At 44.7% G+C, this 14,455-nt stretch overlaps 1 protein-coding gene across 5 annotated transcripts in view; it reads left to right on the top strand.

Moving 5' to 3' along the window:
- Positions 1–14,455, top strand: part of FANK1 (fibronectin type III and ankyrin repeat domains 1) — a 1,120,241-nt gene that overhangs the window by 274,079 nt on the left and 831,707 nt on the right. For all 5 annotated transcript variants that reach the window (XM_085606240.1, XM_085606238.1, XM_085606242.1 and 2 more), the window contains one exon: positions 3,051–3,175. In XM_085606240.1, coding sequence (XP_085462366.1) covers positions 3,051–3,175 — 125 coding nt within the window. The remainder of the gene's footprint in view (positions 1–3,050; positions 3,176–14,455) is intronic.

Here is a 14,455-nt window from a genome sequence, read left to right as displayed (position 1 = left end):
TTCACTCTGGTCACATGCAAAGGCCCACCCAAACGTGTGGTACCATTTTATCTGAAGTAGTGTGGAAAAAAGATAGGTAAGATTTGTGACATTGGTTGTGTGAGCAGAGCCTGCACAGTATTCCAAGGAGCAATGTAAGGCCATAAAAATCTTTTAGCTCACTAAGGGCCTCATGTAGGTAGCTAAATACCGGTCGGTAACGGCCGAAATTCGGTAAATATCCCGTTACCGACCGGTATTTAGCTATTTGGGATGTAGGAGGCATTATTCAGGATTCGCTAAATTACCGAATCGGTAAAATACCGAATCGGTAAATACCGAATCCTGAATGTAGGGAGCACTCTAAAGAGTGCAAATTAGAATTAAGAATTCGTTATTTACCACCAACTACAGGTTGGTGATAAATAACGAATACCTTGCAAAACGCAATATTTTGCAGATGTAAGAGTGCCATGTGGCAGACATACATGCCCTTAGGGCATGTATGTGCGCCACATGTGCACACATGCAAGAATCAGGGGTGCAACAGGGTGTCAATGTGACACCCTGCCACCCTTGTATATGCTCCCCCCATTACCGAATCGGTATTTACCGAATCGGTAATGGTGACTGGCTTCCCATTGATTCCTATGGGCCTCCAGGCCCATAGGAATCAATGGGAAGGTATGCCCCATTACCGAATCGGTAAATACCGATTCATATTTACCGAATTTTTCCGATTCGGTAAAATTTACCGAATCATTACCTACATCACATTTACCGATTCATAAATACCGAATCGGTAAAATTCGGTATTTATGAATCGGTAAATGTGTTGCCACCTACATATGGCCCTATGTGTGGGAATCCACAGGTGTGCCTTAAAAATGAGAAGCCAGTGTGTGTGTTCATGCTCCTTCAAAAACTGCTGGGCACATATGTTTGCTGCACAATTTCCTCAAGGTAATTGTCGTTTATAAAAAGTTGAAAGTAATCAATGGGCAAAAATATTTGCAGTATTGATTTTACATTCAGCAACTTTAGTAAAAAGAGGAATTACAGGCTCGTAGCTTTTAGGGGGTGAACTCGCTTGCTGTGCTCCGACTGACACATTTTTGACCTTTGGATTTCACTCTTTGACTACTGCCTCTCAGTATCTGATCCGGCCAAAGAGCCCTCCTCCGTTATTAGGCTTTAGGCCTATGCACCAGACAGCGTGCAATATAGGCCTTTTCTGTTTTTACCTTAAATGTGTATTCCCAAATAGTCTGCGCTACGTAGAGTACAGAGGTACTCTTAGTAATATATATGAAGTAGGAGACGAACCAGGGGGGCAACTAGACCTAAATGTTGTGCGGAGGAGGGAGCTAAGATTTTGAATGGTAGGGAGGAGTCCTCTTCAGAGCCCAACAAATATTTACAGGGGCTCTCTTCACTGTTGCATTTTACTACAGAATGTGGTGGTAGACCTGGCAGGATGTCAAATTTCGTTTTCTAGCACAATTAGTTTAAAATAGTGTATTTTAAACTACACTGGGCACAGTTTAATTGGTCTCAGCCTAGTATTTTCCAGCAATTTTACTCTTCCCCCTCCATTGCCCGACGATACTTTTAGAAAATTGGTGGGAAATGGTGCAATTTAAGCACATTTGTTTGTGTATTGTTCGGGTCATACTGTGTTTACCAGCATACAGTACCTTTATAATGTTTGCAATATAGGCTGTCTGTACACAATATAACTCTTTGTCATGGGCAGGGTTTCTAGTGCCTGCTCAGTATCACACACATAATACAGAATCTGCAGTTCTTGGAACTACGTCGTGTCCTGCATTCTGGCTCCTATTATGAGAGCAGATCTAATTAGTAGGTGTGGCAAAGATGCAGTTATAAAGATTTTTGGGGTTTATCGATAAACTGTGCTTATTTTCGTATGCTTATTGGGGCCAAGGCTTTTCATTTTATATGATAGCAATTTAAACATGATGTATTTATTGAAAATTAAATTTACAAGTACAATAAAGCTTTGTGGTTTAAATTAAAAATGGAATGCTGCTATTATTCTGAGACAGCTGCATTTCGTTACTGCTAGAAGTGGGCTATATGCAGGGCAACTAGAATTATGCGATTGCAGCTGCTGTGTTTTACGCATAGTTATAGATTTTCTGCATTTGTCACAGTCACATAATCATTCGTCTGTATAATTTCAGATTTTTACAAAAAGAAAGGTTTCTACCTCGAACGGTTCAAACGCTAGTAAAAATGCAGCAGCACGTGTTGCTGCGCAGTAGGAGGTTCTTTGCATAGGTGGATTGGTCACCTTTCTGTTCCTTGTTGCTATATTTGGGTATTACTGGTACTAATGAGGTGCAACCAATACTCGCAGTGTAAGAAAGACAAAATAATACAGTAATACTGTAGCAAAACGTGCCGCATTACGCTGCATATTTTGCCTTTTCATGCCGCATAATTTGCCTTTTCTTGCTGCATAATTTACTCGCCCCTGCCTCATAATTTCGCCCAACTCTGCCCATTCCAGTGGCCCTGGCTCCATACGGTGTAAATTCTGGTTTGTAATTTGTAAAGGGGTAGCTTTTGTCGCTAGGGGGCAGGATTGAACTGTATTCAAGTTGATCTCTTTACTTTCACCGTTGCAAACATCACACATGTACCAATGGATTCCATTTTACAATACTTTTTCAGTCCCTGTTTAGGGAAGGAGCTACTCTTTGCTAAACGTGTTATCAGGCTACACTGCTGTCTGTTTAACGGCGCGAGCAGCATAGCAGGGTTTGAACTCTAAAATATTTAATTATCTTGTTATAACTGGGGTTTCGAGTTTGGGAAGGACTGACACATTTGAACGATTGTTGTGTATGTGTAAGCATCTATATTTGTTGTGCGCTGTTCATGAGATCTGAATTTGTTCAAATGTCCAGCTAGCGACATTTGTGGCAAATATTAAAGACAAATACATTAAAATATCAGAGATGTTAACCCATCTCATTAAAAACAAATAAGTTCCAATTTTGTTTTATGTGAAGATAATCCACCTTCTAATTTCTTCTTTTTAGGGGATATTCCAAACACCATGTTGTGGATGGGCTTGAGCCCACAACTCAATACAAGTTTCGTCTTAAAGTTGCTTTTCCTAATGGGAACTTTGAGTACAGTCCTGTGGTTACAGTATCTACCATGCGTAAGTCTGTGTTTGTGGCTTTGAAATGATTTTCTGTTGCCAACACGGTTTTATAACACCAAAATACATTTCGGTGATACCGGATCAGTTTTGTGTCCTAGTAGGGACGTTATCTGACTCAAGATATTGTTGCATTGCGCTTATCATCATTCTCTCAAATCCAGCCCATCATAAATCATTTACGTCTCTTATATCGTGGGTACTGTAATTAATAAACACAGAGAAAGAAAGTAATTTGCCATGAAGTATGTGTCGTTGCTCTCATGCATGCGCTAGCAATCGTCAAATGTTACCACTGGGTGTAATGGAGATATGTAGACATTTGCTACATTCAAGCCATTCAAGCAAAAGGCCTGCCCAGTGGACATGACCTGTTGTCGGAAATGCAACCTGTGTATTATGAGGTCAGCCAGGTAGTGCAACACTACACAGCCTGCCCCCTTCCCAGGTTAGCAGGAGCGGGGTATGCTCTCGACAATCCTCAACTTTATCTCCTGTCTGGAGGAACGTCCTGAAAAGCATCCCTCTCTGAAGGGTCACCACAAAAGTTTTGCCTCCCTCCTCTTCTTTTACTGACCTCGTTTGGTTTAGTCGAGTGGCTTAAACGGAAAGTATTGAAATTGATAAATTATGTTCAAGTTTACTCAAAGGCCATTCAGTTGGACACTACAATTTTAATTCCATTGCTCACATAAGAGAAGGAGAAGTGCTCAGTGCTCATGTGATCACACATGAGCAAAGTTCGAGAAGAACGAGATGTGTTGGTGTAAATACAGAATCGAGCAATGGACCCGACAAACTCGAAGTAATGGTACAGTACTGATCAATTCTAGCATATACACTGTCAAATTATGCCATGGTCCCAGTTGAAAACTGCTTCAACAGCGTTTCCGTCCATGCTTCTTTCTGTAAGGGTTCACCTTCAGGGCAATAGGTTAACATTGAGCATGAATGGAGCGCTGCAAATGGGTAAATATTAAGTTCAAAATGATAAAAATCCATTTAGTAAACTAGAATATATGTGTCCATCGACTAAATGACATATAGTTGTAAATCAGGGTAATATCTCACTGATTGCTCGGGAAATACAGTTCTGGCCCAATGCAAACGTTTTACAATCCTCACAGAATACTCAAAACACCTGAAAACATCCTACAAGTTGATATTCATATCCTGAACTGTCTGAAAGTTCTCATAACCGTCTGAATCGGGGCAGTTTGCTAAATTTAGCAAATATTATTCTCGATCTCTCTAATTTAAATGTGCGTCATTTATGAGGGGTTGAGTTTCTAGAAGCAAAAGTGAGCTCCAAAGAACGAATGCTCTAGGATTATGCAATCTATCAGAGTAGCACCGTGTAAAATGAGTATACATGTTGATGGTCTCTGACTACTTATTTGAAATTAAGAAAAGTTGATATCAAATATATGAATGTCATTCCAAATAAAAGGTGGCTCATCTTGTTATATACTATTAAATTGAGGCACCAACATGGCAGGAGTAGTGACAAAGGAGGTCACCTGTGTTGTTTTGTTCATGGAAGTTCCTTCCCAGTCAGGTATTTTGCTTGTGTGTTCAGTCACTCCAGTTTAATTATCCTAGTATTAGATTCCCAGATACATGTCTCTGTTAACCATCATGTAGGGATACTATTCATCTATTGTCTTGGAACTAAAAAGGGCTGTTAATAAAATTAGGATGTCAGAATTTTCCGAAGTTATATAAATAACATAGCAAATAGTTCTTGTTAGACCTGGCATCTTTGGCATGTTTTTTACCCTGTCTTTTTGCTCCTTACCTCCTGTTTTTGACTGTGTGCTGCATTTCGTTTTTGCTGGTTTTAGAACTCTGGGCACTTTACCACTGCTGATCAGTGCTAAAGTGCAAGTACTCGTTGTGTAAATTGTAATTATGATTAGTTATCCATGATTGACATATTTGATTTACTTGTAAGTCCCTAGTAAAGTGCACTGTGTGTGCCCAGGCCTGGTAAGTCAAATGCTACTAGTGGGCCTGCAGCACTGATTGTGCCACCCACATGAGTATCCCTACAACCACTGCAGTGTCTGTGAGTGCAGTTTTAAACTGCCATGTCGACCTGGCAAGCACACCCACTTGCCTGGCAAAATCCTTCCCTTTTGTACATGTAAGGCACTCCTAAGGTAGGCCCAAGGTAGCCCCATGGGCAGACTGCAGTGAGTGTGATAGGTAGGACATGTGGGGGGGTGTTTTACATGTCGTGATAGTGAAATACTACCAATTTCGTTTTTTACTATGGCAGGGACTATCTCTCACATAGGTTAATATTGGAGCTGCCTTGTAACATCTTACAAATGTAACTGTCAATTGGGAAGAGATAGAGTTTTGGAGTTTGGATTCCTTGAACTCGGAATTTAAAAACACATCTTCTTGTGAAGGTGGTTTTTAAATTGTGTGTTTGAAAATGCCATGTTTGGAAAGTGGGTATTTTGTTGTTTTGTAAGCACAATAAGTCACTATTAGAGCTGGGTTGAAGCCATTATCGTTCTTTTGCTCACTTCGCCACCCCAGTTCAGACCCAGCCATTTGAAAATCTGTCTTGACCCTTCTCCTAATGGGAACAGTCAAGCCTGAACTAACAAGCCAGGTGTTCTCTGTTGTGGTTTGCTCCGTGGGCTTCTCTCTGATCCACATTGCCAATCACAGCAGTTCTGGCGTTCCTTTTGCAGTGGCTCCCCATACTTCCAACCACATCAGGGGACCCAGAAGTTTTGCAACTGAGGTGCCCATGGATACCACGGCTAAGGTCAGCTGGCTGCCCAGTCCACCGCCCCACCTGCCAAGCCTCTTTAGCGTATACTTCCAAGAACACAGCCACGCGGTGGGAGCAGTATCAATCGATTCTTCCCAGTTTGGCAGGCCATCACCTTGGACAGGTAGGTTCTGCAGATCATCTGTAAAGTGTACACCCTTCACTTCCTCTCTTACCTGCTGCTCCTTTAACTGTCCCCCTAGCATCTGATGGCGGAACATCTCTCCATTGTGTAGGAAGAAGTGCCAAAGGGGCTAGTATCAGTAGGGTGTCAGCACCAGAAGTAGGACGTGGTTGTTATTCCTGCTACTTTCTGGTGCCCAAAAGGACGGAGACCTTTGTCCAATTTTAGACCTGTGCCCTCTCAATGCCTTTCTCCAAAACGGAAAAATTTAAAAAGCTCACCCTAACCCAGGTCTTGTATGCCCTTGACCCCGGAGACTGGAGGGTGGCGTGGGGTCTCTAGGATGCCTATTTCCATATAACTGTCCTACTGGCTCTTCGGTTCCCTGCGATTTATGGTAGGACAGGAGCATTTTCAGTATGCTGTGCTCCCCTATGGTGTCACTAGTGCCCCTCAGGTGTTCATGCACGTGATGGTGGCAGTGGCAACGCAGCTTTGGAGGACAGGGGTGCCAGTTATCCTCTTCCTTGATGACCATCTGTTGAAGGTGGGCTCGCTCCAGACAGTGGGGTTCACTATCAACGTGTCGAAGTCACGCCTGACTCTTTCTCAAACATTCCTCTTCATTAGAGCAATTCTGGACACTGTTTGGACATTCAGGCTATGATATCGATCTTTCAGCCTTGGTCCTGGATTTTCAATGAGGTCGACTCTGAGCTTCTAGGACTGATGGCCTTTAGCATCCTGCTTGTTGAGCATTCCAGTATGAATATGCAGGCTCTGCAGTGGGACCTTAAGTCCTAGTGAGCCCAAAATCAAGGGGGTCTCTCTGTCCATGTACAGATTTCAGAGGAGACTACCCAAGATCTGCTGTGGTGGCTGCTAGACTGTGATTGAGTCAGTGGCCCCTCTCCCGTCCCCACCAAGAGCTGACAGTGGTGACCAATGCCTCATTACTGGGCTGGGGTTGCCATCTGGTCTCCGGTGGTGCCTTGGTTCCACATAATCCTTCTAGAACTGAGGGCTTTGAAAGTCTTCCTTCCATTCATCAAAGGCAGACTGGTACAGGTGCTCACAGACAACACTACAGCCATGTGGTACTGCAGCAAACAGGGCAGGTGGGGGTCACAAACCCAGTGCCAGAAGGCCTTGCACCTCTGGAAATGCCAGGGCAGATGGGCTTGGTCGTCGATGCCTAGCAGATCACAAATGGCAGTTACACCCTCAGGTGGTGCAAGGTCTCTTCCAATGCGTCTTCCACTCAGAGATGTGTTCTGCCTCGAGTGGTAGTCAGGACTTCTGTATGTTTTTCTGCCAATACTACTCTTGCCCCACGTTCTCGAGAAGATCAGGACCCATCTGGCCTAATCATCCTAGTGGCTCTTGACTGTGCATGGAGAGTATGGTATCCAGAACACCTGAGCTTTGCATATGTCCTCCTATCAAACTTCCTTCTGCCTTCTGGGAGGACCGGCTGTAGCAGCAACATGGCAGGGTTCTGCACCCAGGCTTTAGAATTCTCCACTTTCATGCATGCAGGTATAGCGGCGACAGTTGAACACTTTCAACCTTCCTCCAGAGGTGGTTCATGTCATCTACTGACAGCCACGTCTTCCTCTACAAAAATTGTATATGGCTTTCATTGGGACAAATTTGTGACTTGGTACGGCACCCATCAGTTAGACCCCCTCCAGGCCATGTTATCTGAACGGTCCGTTTGTCATTTGTTCTTTCTCTTGCTCAGCAAGCTTTGGCTTTGGGCATGTTAAAAATTTGGCTCTTTTGGCCATCTTACAATTGCCAGATCAGCCTTCGTCGTTTAGTTATCACAGACTAGGTGATGGCAACTGTGTGATGGTTCAGCCACACTTTCCATACACAGAATGTTCTGTTGATTGCTAACTTTGGTTCCATTTGACGAATCTGCATCCCATTAGCAAAACTGGTTAAGGTTGGTCATGCCAATTTGTTATGCAGATCTGTGCAGGGGCACTTTGCTTAGAAATTGTGATTTTTTAAATTTTTTATTTGGTGTACATCTGTTCAGTAGCTTTTGAGATATTGGTGTTTGAAAAATGTGTCGGGTGGGCATGAAAGAATTGAAATGCGGAGATAGCTTGACTCCAGGAAACTCGCAAGATGAATTTTCATGAAATGTGAATAACTGCGGAAGGGTTTTCAATTGATTTGTTTTCTTCCCCGTCTTGAAATGACAAATTTGCATTAGCTTGCCAGTTTCGCACTGTGAACAAAAAAACAAATCACACAGAAAAGGAAATACACACTATGTCCATATCTAGGCCATAAAGAGAAATACACTAGTACACAGAGGCTTGAAAAAAATGAACAACAAAATCTAAAAGAAATCTTGTAAAATTAAAAAAATGTGTGAGCATGATGCCACTGTTTTATCATTTTAAATAGGTGCCATTTTCCTGAGCGGTCAAATTTCTGTGAGCATGTGTGTGTGAATGTGTGTGTGTGTGTGTGTATATATATATATGTGTGTGTGTGTGTATATACATATATATATACTTTATTCGATTTCTTAACCATCAAAGTTTACTAATAAGTCAAACACGAAACCATCCATCATCATTTCAACAAAATAAAATGTCAGATTATCCTAAAACTGCTCAATTGTTGGATATACAATATAAAAACATGGTACATCATTACAAATACTCTTTTGGTGTACAATAGAATAATAAAAGTATATTTTTTTTATAAGTGTAAAATCCCACCAATTACATACTTGATATGGGTAATTCATAATTAAGCTGATATAAATATAGGTGAGTTAAAAACACTAAAAATGTCCAGCAGGGATTCATTGGATCCTGGCTATGGGTATTCCCATGAAACAGAATAATTAGTTAATTATTTAAATCATCACACAGGTAGCTTATTTACACGAGCAGAAATTCACAAAAAGATACCACCGCTTAATGCAGGTCGGCTTGAATTAAAATAAAATTAAAAGCAGTGTTTTACATGCTTGAAAAAGCATCATGGAAGTGGGAGTATTATACATTTCATTCGACTTATAAGAGCTTCAATTCACATGCTATTAAAGATAGAGCAATGTGCTTTGTGCAAATAGTTCAATTAAAACATCCAGTAGAAAATAGGCTTTTGCAATGCAATTGGTCTCGCCTTTGAGACCTTGTATGTATTTAGCTATGCAGCACATTAGCTTGGGTGCTGAAACATCTACTGTTCTTTAACAAGGAGGAAAAATAAGCACCAAACTGCGTGACACGCCAGGTATGGGAACACATGAAGAGAAATATTGCCTTTCAGCAGGAAATGGTATAGTCCAAAGCTCTGTTTTTAATATAAAATCAGGGCCTTCGGTGGTCATATCACTGAAAATACAAGATTTGAAAAAAATATTATTGTCTATGGATGGTCATGGAAGACAATTTCTATGGACTGGAATCTAGAGAATGCTAAAGTGATTCTGGTGTTTAACTGTCCTCAACTGTTTGTTTTCTATCACGAAAAATAAAAAAAATAAAGTCCCTAAGCAGAAAGCAATTCTGGTATTTTACTGACCTCTACTGGTCGTTTTCTATTAAGACAGTTAAATAGAGGCAGTTGAACAGAAAAAAAGCCTCTAAGCAGAAGCAGACAAGTCCTAGGGCTGGTCTCCAGAGCCCACAAAGTACATACACATTATCTACTGGCGGTCGCCAGTAGATAGTTATAGTTAGGACCGTGTTTCCATAGGAAATCCGCAACATTCTATTTGGAATAACTTTGGCGCCGGTCGACGAATCCTCGCGAAATTTTCAAAACTAATGGGGCGCTACGCTCCGCTCCTACCCTGAAAGTCTCGGGGGGATTCGGCAAGCGGGGGCTGAGAAAAAAGGGGGGTCCCAAAACGCGTTTTCCCCATGCATTTTCCCATAGGACCTTTAGTCCGAGCTACAGCCCGAACGGCTGAACAGAATTACTTGAAATTTGGCAGAGAGGTAGTCCTCAGGTCAAGGATGTGCCTTTTGTAGGTCTGGTGCCTGAGAAAATAGCATTTAAATCAATATATATATCTGTAAGCGCGCTCCGTGCGCTTACCGTAAGCTTACCGTACGCGTACGGTGCCGTGCGCGAGCTCAATTCTGATTGGTGGTTACATGACTGTAAACATTCGAATCGGTCGAAATCAGGAAGTGTCGGCCGCCATTTTCTGTCTCTCGCACTGAGAAACAAAGGTGGGGAACGTGAAAAGGGGGCAACGAAGAGAGTTGCAGACCCCCTAGTGTTTGTCAGGGGGTCCAAGAAGGACCCAAAAGTACGGAAAATACATTTAATAATTTTAAAAAAAAATTGCGGAGTGCGCCTACGGTAAGCTTACCGTACGCGCACGGCAAAAAAAAATAAAAAAAATAAATAAAGAAGTAACAATCACATTTATTAAATGAATTAAAGGACCCACAAGGGAGAAAAAAACAAATGTTACTGTGTAAAAAAAGGCGAGGCGCGCACGGCATGGACTGCGCAACGTGGGTGCTCGGTGCGCGAAGCGCACCGAGCGCCCACAGCGCTGCGCACGGTGAAAACGTGAAAAGTTGACGGTGAAAAACCAGAAATAAATAAATAAATAAATACATAACTTAGCATTTCAAAAACCGTACAAATTCACTGAAAAAACCATAGGTTTCACACACGTTATAGTTAGGAATTATCATTTACAAAACCTTACAAATTTACTTAAAAAACCATAGGCTTCACACATGTTATAGTTAGCTGTACATTTCACTCGTAAAAAACCAATGAAATTCCACGTTATAGTTAGATCAGGTAACTATAACTTGCGCGACCGCAATCCACAATGTGTAATTTCAGATGTCATCATTGATGTCATGAGTGATGTCACTGACCATGTCATGAGTGATGTAATATGTGACGTCATCAGCAGTTTATTGTGGGCGCGCAAGTTATAGTTACCTGATCTAACTATAACGTGGAATTTCATTGTTTTTTTACGAGTGAAATGTACAGCTAACTATAACATGTGTGAAACCTATGGTTTTTTAAGTGAATTTATAAGTATATACTAAACTTTATACAAGAGGTCTCGAATGCTCGACCTAAAAAGACTTACATTGTATCAAATAGATGCGGTATAAAATTGTTTCCAGGTCTCTTCTTGTTTAAGCCTGAAATTAAATAGACATCGGCTCACTGAAAATACAAGAGGGCCAGATTTATCGGTTCTCAAAATTCGCTGCGCCTCTGTGCAAAGAGTTATCCCCATGTTCAGAAAAAGTGGTTGTAGCCATCTGCGGAAGATGGCATAGTATCCTGGCAAACATAATGTGTTCTGTAATATTTGATGACATGCAAAAATCTCAATAATTAAAAATAAAAAATAAGATAAAAATCATAATGTGTTCTACTGTCTCCGGGTTCAGGCCACAAGTAGAGAAAATTACCATGGCTGAACCTGGCCTCCATTTGCTACTTAATTGCCTTGTAGATAAACCACAAAATCTGAACCTTATATAAAGACTTTTGGCCAGGGCCAGAGTAATATAATTCAAAGAATTTTTCAAAAGCCAGTTTTGGCTTCAATTCCTGGTACTGCTCAGTCAAATGACCCTGGTTACGTCTTTTGATTAGCTGATCTGAAAGAAACACGTTAGTTATAAATTCCTTACCTCAGAATTACCCCAGGCGTCGGACTGGATCCCTAAAGATTTTTCGCCAGCAGTACCTCTGCGCGTCGGAAGGTGGCATTGGTCGACTCCGCGTTCGTCGTCGGCGTCGTGGTCGCCAGAATGATGTCGTGGCAGCAACTTAGATGCTGCCCTCGCGCACTAACGTCAGTTCTTTCTTTTGCCGCGCCAGCCAGCGCAGATCCGGCAAGAGTAGTACCTCAGTCATTTTTTTACTAACTTTTTCTCGACTTTTGTCAACGTCTTTTCTCGAGTCTTCGACTCCGTAAGGTGCACTAGGGATGTCCGGTTTCAAGGCCTGCGGTTCCTGCCATCGCATGATGTCGCTGACAGATCCGCACCGCATGTGTCTTTTTTGCCTGGAGCATGACCACGACCCCAAGTCGTGCTCTGACTGCCAGTTGTTGATGCCGAAGGCTTTGCGGGAGCGGTCCCGAAGGCTGCTTGAACACCGGCAGTGGGCTCTGTGCCGTTCGAGGTCCCGGTTGAGAGGGAGGTCGAGGGACCAGTCGCTGAGCCATCGCCATTCCGGCTCAAAGTTATCAGTGTCTTCGCACTCTGGGTCGGGTAAGTCGAAGCATAAGAAGAAGTCTAAGAAGCATTGTCGCTCTTTGACTTCTCCTTCTTGGTCAGCCAATCCGACGAGGCGCACGGGTGGTGCCACCCCCGTGGCTCCGCGCACGGAGCCCCAAGGGTCGACTCCGAGCTTCCGTCCTTTTCCGGGACCTGGAGCGACCTACGCCCACCTACGTACGTTCTACGAGGCAATGCATGCCATCTTTGGGCGGACCAACCCTGCTGGCTCGTCTTTGAGCCCCGCAGACTCGGTTTGAGGGCATAGGTCTTCGCTGCCGACGGCACCGGCCCTGGCGCATCAGGCCCCCCTTGGATCCAGGCCTGGATCTGGATCTGGATCGGGTTGACCTTACTACACCTTCACCGGCGCCGCTTCTGACAGCACCGCTACCGTGCCCGATGCCGGTCGGCCTCGACCCCAGCCTCCTTCCCGATATGGACACGGAGCCTGACCGGCGTCAACCGATGCCAGACCCGGTGCCGGGTGGGGTTTTCATGCTCCTTTTCACTCCTGAGGCCCTTTTCCAACCACAGTGGCACCCAGAGGAAGATGAGGAGGACTGGGAGGGGCCAGGTGAACCTTTTAACTGACCAGCTTAAGCCTTAGCAGGACTGGAGAGCGGAACCGGGGGATGCCAGTGGTCTTGACACTTCACCTGACCTTGGCATGTTGTCTCCTAGCGTGGCTACGGAGGAGGGAGCGTCATACGCTGTGATGTTGTGTAGGGCGGTCGAGGCTCTCAACTTCGAGCTTTCTACGGTGGCGGCCAGGACTAACCTCCTGACTGAGGTGCTTTAACCGGCGGCGAGCCCCTGCTTCTGTTTAATGAGGCCCTCACCGACGTCCTTTTGGGCACCTGGTCCAGGCCCAACACGGGGGCTCCCGTGGACAGGATGATCGCCCAACACCACCACCCGGCTCCGGGCGACCCCACTTTCCTCTCCCAACACTCCACCCCAGTGAGCTTGGCTGTCCAAGCCTCCACCTTCAAAAGCGCCTTCCCTACCACTCCACCAGAAAGGGAATCCAAGAAGCTGGACCATCTTGGGAAGAAAATGTTCTCTTACGCCAGCTTATGACTGCGGTCTGTAAACACCCCATGTCTCTTGGGCAGTTATTCGCACTCAGTGTGGGATACGGTGGCGCAAGTGCTGCCTCAGTGTCTGGAGGAGTCCCTTGCTCTCCCAGGCTGTCACCGCCGGAAGAGATGCAGCCAAGTTTACTATCCATTGTGGGCTTGACACCGCTGACTCTCTGGACAGGACCATTTCAACGTCGGAAGCGCTTCGCCGCTACGCCTGGATGAGGTCCGCTGGCTTTTCAGGGGATGTCCAGAACACCTTGATGGACATGCCCTTTGATGGCCGTCGCCTTTCTGGCGACAAAGCAGACAATGCCCTGGAGTGCTTTAAGGACTCACGGGCTACGGCCAAGTCCTTGGGTCACTCCTCCTGTCCGGCGCAGTCTGCTTTTCGGCCCGCTACGTCCCACCCAGGGCCACATGCCGCAGCAACTTACCTAACGTTCGCGCGGCCGTGGCGTGGGTGCCAACGTCGTGGTTCCGGGGGCCAGCGGGCGGGCCAGTCGACCAATCCCCCCTCTGCAGCAGCCTCCAAACCCTCCAAGTCCGACCTTTCAGGCCCATCAAACGCCACTGGGTGGCAGTATTCGCCATCACCTCCCCCATTGGCGCACCATCACTTCGAACAGGTGGGTTTTGCAAATAGTCCAAAGGGGCTACTCCCTCCCCTTCGAGACTAGCCCTCCAGCCATGCCACCGCGATACCACCGCATGTCGGAGATTCATCTGGCCCTTCTCCAACAGGAAGTTACGGCTCTTGGCCAAGGGAGCAATCAAGCGCGTTCCTGTCCCAGAAGTCAGACGTGTTTGCTACTCCCTCTACTTTCTGGTTCCCAAGAAGTAGAAGGGCCTGCGTCCTATCTTGGACCTCAGGGACGTCAATCGCTTCCTCCAGAAGGAGAAGTTCAAGATGTTGACGCTTGCTCAGGTCTTGTCTGCCCTCGACCTGCAAGACTGGATGGTAGCGTTGGACTTGCAGGACGCTTATTTTCACATTCCCGTCCTGCTGGCCCACCGACGTTCCCT

The sequence above is a fragment of the Triturus cristatus genome, chromosome 1_2 (assembly GCF_964204655.1).
Source record: "Triturus cristatus chromosome 1_2, aTriCri1.1, whole genome shotgun sequence".
Taxonomy (NCBI): domain Eukaryota; kingdom Metazoa; phylum Chordata; class Amphibia; order Caudata; family Salamandridae; genus Triturus; species Triturus cristatus.
This window is presented reverse-complemented; position numbering and strand designations above follow the sequence as displayed.